The sequence below is a fragment of the Brassica rapa genome, unplaced genomic scaffold, assembly GCF_000309985.2.
Source record: "Brassica rapa cultivar Chiifu-401-42 unplaced genomic scaffold, CAAS_Brap_v3.01 Scaffold0929, whole genome shotgun sequence".
Taxonomy (NCBI): domain Eukaryota; kingdom Viridiplantae; phylum Streptophyta; class Magnoliopsida; order Brassicales; family Brassicaceae; genus Brassica; species Brassica rapa.
The window spans coordinates 73,832-80,590 of NW_022610865.1; the positions used below are offsets into that span (position 1 = coordinate 73,832).

Below are 6,759 nucleotides of genomic sequence, written 5' to 3' on the forward strand. Positions count from 1 at the left end.
CTTAGTCGTCCGGGATCGGGTCTTACAAGTCTGGTGCCAGCAGCCGCGGTAATTCCAACTCCAATAGCGTATATTTAAGTTGTTGCAGTTAAAAAGTTCGTAGTTAAACCTTGGGATGGGTCGCCCGGTCCACCTTCGGTGAGCACCGGTCGGCTTGTCTCTTCTGTCAGTGATATGCTCCTGGCCTTAACTGGCCGGGTCGTGCCTCCGGCGCTGTTACTTTAAAGAAGTTAGAGTGCTGAAAGCAAGCCTACGCTCTATATACATTAGTATGGGATAACATCATAGGATTTAGATCCTATTGCGTTGGCCTTCGTTATCGGAGTAATGATTAACAGGGACAGTCGGTGTGACACCCCCGATCTTAGATGACCAGAAATGACACGGTCGATTTTCCTCGAGGTTCTCAGAATACTTCCGATCGCCTTAGACCAACAACCAAAGAACACCAACGCTCCTATCGGATATAACTCTAGGCTTTTCAACCCAACAAGCAATACCCGATAGTTACTTTGTTCGGACAAGGACTAATATCATAGGGAACCTGTACTTTAAAAAAAACATTCTTTATATATCAATCAAAAGCATCTTACAAAATTTGTTATATATTAACCTCGAGGTTTTCGGTCAATAAATCTTATAAATAAGAAATATCAAAACGCCTTTGCAAGGATAATAAAAGTACCGCTCGCTAATGATGTTCCTTCCTGTCCTAGGGTAAGGTCTCCCGCCTATTGGTTACCTGCTTCACAAATGAGTCATGAGTAACTAGTTCACTCAGTGAGCCTAGTCCCGCACCCTAACATATATTAATAATAGCTCAAGCAATCAATTCCATTTGTATGCAGTGGAAATATATTCCATAACTAATAAGAATGCATATATAAAGCCTATCATTCCATCAATGTGAATCTTATCTTAAACATCATCTCCACGACACCCGCCATTCACTCATACTTATAATATATATATACTAAACCCAGAAAACCACCAAGGCTAACTGAGCCTAGCGGGGAAATAAATATAACCATCATCTCCATTAGATATTCCAAGATCAAACATCTAACGCTGCATGCAGTTACACGACCTCCAGGGTGCAGCCCATCAACGTGTCTTCGTAACCTTGTTCCGTATCGCAGGAACAATTCACGGTAATGCGGGAACCCTCGGGAGAGTGAGTATACAATAAGATTTCACATGATTTATACTTATATATTTAATATTATGCATATGTATTAGTACTTGAGAACAAGTACTAAGGTTTGGAATAAACCTCTATGATCATTCATATATATTTATTAATTGCTTAAACTGTGGGAACCGAAATTCGCACAGTCGATTTCCGTGTAAATAAGGAAACTAGGAAAACCCTAATTTCCCAGAGGACCCGGATATCTGCTAATTACCACACGTCAAGCAATCAGAACACAAGAATAACAATGATAAAGTATTAGAAATCGAAAAAGAGAGCAAAGAAGATCTTATTCTGAATTTGCGTATGGGCGTTTACAACAAGGTATAAGCCTGGGCTCGAGAGCTGTCGGCGAGATTCCTAGTTCTAGTAACCCTAAGACGGCTAAACCTAATTGAGTCGCAGCTCGAAATAACAAAAACGGAAAATTGCCTAAATTGCTCTAAGTGCTAAGTTTGCTCTGAAAAAGTTCTCCTCCCATGCTCCTCGCCTAGGACTTCTTATATACTAGCTCCAAGGTCGGTTTAGGCTTTTACTCTTCTGCCCTTAAGCCGTCATAGCATAAAAATGGAGATATTCCATTTTTCCCGATCTTCATAATTATCTTCAAAACATCCGTATTTATCCGCGGAAACTTGACATTTATCCTTCCTTGTGGACCAAGCGTAAACCGTGCTGCGGTTTACGGGTTTTTGGTTAAAAAATCGTAGAATGGGCCTCGAGTCATGTTTTAGGTCCCTTTGGGCCGTTTTCCGACTCGACACGTTTGCTACGATTTCTTTTGATAAAGAACGAACTTTCCGCGGTTTCTGATCCGCGAAGTTTGATCGATGAGTTAGAATAGCGGAAAGCATGGACTGAGCTTGCTACGGTCTTCGGGAGATAGCATTTGAAGGTTTGACGAGAATGCATGGATTGGTGTCGTATCGATGTTCTCGGAAGAGCTCGGTCGCTACGTAGCGACCGAACTTTGGCTCGAGCCCGGTCGCTACGTAGCGACCGAGCTTTGGCTCGAGCTCGGTCGCTATGTAGCGACCGAGTGGGTCAGACGTTCGGTTGCTATGCAGCGGCCGATATCAGCCCGGACTTGGTTGCTACGTAGCGACCGGACGGCGTGTATGCGCGGTAATTACGCAACGACCGAGCTTGGTTTGTTTGGTTTGAATCTTCAAGGATACTTCTTCGTAAAAACTTCGTATTGGTTATATTTTACGAAAGCTATATCTTTCTTTTTACTATCTCTTTCGGAAATACGATCTCCGAGGATTTTCGGGTGGTAATTCCGTCGTGACCGTTTTTGACCCCAACATACACTAAGTAAACACCTCACCAATTAAGTATTTGATCAAGAGACAAATCCTATCAATCATCTACAGTTTCAATCATGCAACACTAATTTATAACTCTTTAATCATCTATCTAGACTCACCTTTAAATCCATGAGATTGGCTAAGGAAGACTATACTCGAGCTCAAGCTAATCACACTCGCCTTCTGGAATATTCTCGATTTAAAACCACCACAAGGATCTGGCTGATCCGAACACTATCCTTGACCATCTGTACCAATAGCAGAACGGTTGGAAAAAAGGTTAATCGGTCCGGTTCAACCCCACAGTTCAAGATTCTTGGCAGCTACAAAGGCAAGTTCAAGGCAGCTTCAGTTTGGTTCAAACATAAATCGTTTCAGTTAAGTTGTCTAGATGCTAGGGGACCATTAACTGAACTAATATAAATCCACACAAGGGATTAAGAAATTAAGCCAGAGTGGAAGAACAACAACTCAGCCAGCTGGTTACAATCTAAACTGATCTGGATCAAAAGGCAAAACAGTTTACCAGTTCAAATCAAACATTGTCTGAACTCGACTGATACTCCACCTTAAGATGAAGCCACGCCAAACCTGATCAGTATCACATCAAGAAAAGGTCGGACTCAATCAGAACAAAGCTAAATCGCAGTCAATCCAACAGAAATGCTCACATAAAACTGATCCACACAACAACTTACATCTTTACCGATAAAAATAAAAGGCTGAAGAACATGGGTGATTCTCAACTTCAGGAAACCAAATCTCCAGCGCTTTACCACACAAATACTCACTGATGAAAGTCACAAGATGGTGAGAAAGGGTCGTCCAAGCTAACTTCTCTTCCCTGATTGTTTTCTAAATTTTTCAACTGTTAAGAACAATGTGGATTGCTAGTAACCATATCAAGGAAGAACGGACCGCGTCCAGGCCCAAGACCAAGACCGCGTCTGCATAGGAGAGAGAGGCGGCTAAAGATTAAGCCGACTATAGATTAGGATGATTTCCTTTTCTCTTCGTGTTTATCTTTAAGTAGTTTTCCTATTCTCTTTAGGAAAAGGATTTGTACTCTTTCCATTTATCTATTCGTTGTAATCCCTATATAAGGGAACACTTTGATTAAGTAATATGACACACGATTTCCCCTATTGTTCACAACACGTTATCAGCACGATAGCCTCTAAATCCCTGAGACCAAAATCGAAACCTAAAAGCCTAAACCGGCAACTCAAAGCTAAAACCCTAGACGTTTCCTGTTCATCCTAAAAACCTTGACGTCCTCAAGACCGAACGTCCTCAGCTTCCTGATCGCGTCCTCAGCTCGCACACGAGAAGAACGCATCCGTCCAAGAAGACCTCGCACCCGAGACAGCTCGCGTCTGTCCTCAGCTCGCGTCCGACTACATCCGCGACCCGATAGGAGGCAGCAAGCGTCCATTCTTCTCAGCTCGAAGTTTCATCCATTCTCAGGTGGTCCGGTTCTATACCTCTACGAAACAAAGGTATAAACATAATCTGAGAACCTAGATAGAGAACATAAACCCTAATCCATCATTATGGAAACCATAAAAAGAAACTACAAGATTAAAATCGACAAGTCTTAAAACTAGAAAGATAAACGATTCCAACTAGAATATGATTGTATGTTGATTGATTAAATCTGAAATCTGACAAACCCTATTGAAGGAATCGAAAACCCTAAACCCTAAAAGAAGTTAGAATCCGATTTTAAGATTGATCTTGCTTGTTTGATTTCTTGCTTGATTTGAGGTTTAGGATTGTTAGATTGTTTGAAATAATCTAACTAAGTATACAAATACTTAAGGCCTTGAAACCTTAACACAAGGTTGATAGAATTTAAAAGATTGAAAACCCTAGGTATTATAAAAGAAGTAAGTATAAGGTATATTGCTTTACATGAATCTGAACATGGTATTGCATTCATAACTAATTGAAACAAGATCGACCAGCATATAGATCACGCGAACTTAGGTTGCTTGCATTAGTAAACCTATATGGCCGTGTGGCTGATGATTGATAGCACCATGGTCGATTTGTATTGTTTTGAACATCATAAATGCGTAAGACATGTTGTGGCCGAGCTTGCTTATATCCTGCGGCCACGTGATCACATTATGAACCTAAAATCTTATATGATAATGTGATTCAGATGTCGAAAATAGCAAACAGAGACTACGCAGCCCTTAATCTCTCCGGAGACAATTACTTGCAGTGGGCGCTAGATACAAGGATCAGTCTAAAGTCCAAGGGACTCGGTGATACTATCACCGAGGACAACAATGAGAATGAAAAGAATAGATACAGGGCCATAGGCCTTATGTGCCATCATCTCATTGAAGGTCTTAAAAATCAGTACATGACAATTGAGAATCCACTAGATCTTTGGAATGCTTTAAAGCATAGATATGATCACCAAAAGATGGTGTTGCTTCCAAAGGCAAGGCACGATTGGATGCATCTAAGGTTCTTAGACTATAAGTCTGTGGATGAGTACAATTCAGCCTTATTCAAGATAGTTTCAATACTAAGGCTTTGTGGTGAAGAAGTATCCGATATGATGATGCTTGAAAAGACCTATACGACTTTCAATCAGTCGAATTCTGTGTTGCAAGAGCAATATAGGACAAAAGGTTTTGCCACATATACTGATCTGATCTCATGTCTACTCTTGGCCGAGGCAAAAAATGAGCTCCTAATGAAGAACAGTGGAGCCAGACCGGCCGGGACAGCACCATTACCCGAAGCCCATGAGGTTGAAAAGAAAGATCCCAAAGAGACCTACTTCGCCCAAGACAACAGGAAACCATACGGCAATGGCCGTGGTGGATACAAGAGGCGTGGGCGTGACAATCATAACGCTCGAGACAACTACTCAACCGGCCGAAAAGGAAACCACAATAACCGTGGTCGTGTTTCCGATTACGGCCGGGGTCGAGGCAGTTACGGCCGTGGACGAGGTGGCATATCCAAACCATCTTACACGTCCAAGTCAGTATGCCACAGATGCGGGATGGACAACCATTGGGCCAAGAATTGTAGAACTATGAAACACTTGTGCGACCTCTACCAAGAGAGCCTCAAGAACAAGAACCCGGAGGCAAACATGATCCAAGAAAACGGTCATGATGACAAAGGATATGGATATGATGCTGACAATGAATCCGACAAAGATAACAAAGATGACCTAATGGATTTTGAGACATCTGATTGTCTCAAGGACTAGTTTTCGAATCACATTGTCTTATTGCTTTATGTCTTTGATTTGGTGTTTTTATTTATGTAATGACATTTATAATAAGAGTTTTTAAGATCTTATGAAGTCTCTAAAGTTCAGAAAATTTTATTTATAGAATGAATGATGAGATGAGTGTACTTGTGGTGGATAGTGGCACAAGTCACACAATACTTAGAGACAAAAGGTACTTTATGAATCTCACAATGCAAAGTGCAAAGGTACATACCATTGCGGGTGAGGCTAGCCTGATTGAAGGTCACGGCCAAGCCTATGTGTTGATGCCCAAGGGCACTCACCTAGAGATCAAAATCGCCTTGTATTCCCCAAGCTCTAGAAGAAGCTTATTGAGTTTCAAGGATATAAGATTGAATGGTTTCCATCTTGAAACATGGGAAGAAGGAAACAAAGAGTTCCTTAACATAACCTCGATCACCAAAGGCAATAAGAAGATCCTAGAGACTATGCCCGCAATGTCTACTGGTCTATACTATGCAAGGATCAGTATGATCGAGGCAAATGCCTCCGAGCTATTCACTTTATGGCATAACCGGCTTGGCCATCCCGGAACAGGAATGATGCGAAAATTGATGATGAATTCACAAGGGCACACGTTTAAAGGAGTGATCCCACGCAATCTCACATGTGCAGCATGTGCACAAGGGAAACTCATAACTAGGCCATCACCAGCCAAGGTTAATAAAGAAACCTTAAACTTTCTGGAAAGGATTCAAGGAGACATATGTGGACCAATACACCCACCTTGTGGGACGTTTAGATACTTCATGGTCCTCATTGATGCATCGACCAGATGGTCGCATGTGTGTCTACTATCCACACGAAACCTAGCCTTTGCACGGCTGCTTGCTCAGATGATAAGGCTGAGAGCACACTTTCCAGACTTCCCTCTTAAGACTATACGTCTAGACAATGCTGGTGAGTTCACGTCCCAAGCGTTTAATGAATACTGTATGTCCATGGGGGTAAGAGTAGAACATTCCGTGGCA

The 6,759-nt window shown here is 41.8% G+C and overlaps 1 protein-coding gene across 1 annotated transcript; it reads left to right on the top strand.

Moving 5' to 3' along the window:
• Nucleotides 1-2,033: 2,033 nt before the first annotated feature.
• LOC117131437 lies at nucleotides 2,034-5,790 on the top strand. The gene has a single exon (XM_033283578.1). The coding sequence runs from the start codon at nucleotides 4,670-4,672 to the stop codon at nucleotides 5,741-5,743; it is 1,074 nt and encodes a 357-aa protein (XP_033139469.1). The 5' UTR covers nucleotides 2,034-4,669; the 3' UTR covers nucleotides 5,744-5,790.
• Nucleotides 5,791-6,759: the final 969 nt, after the last annotated feature.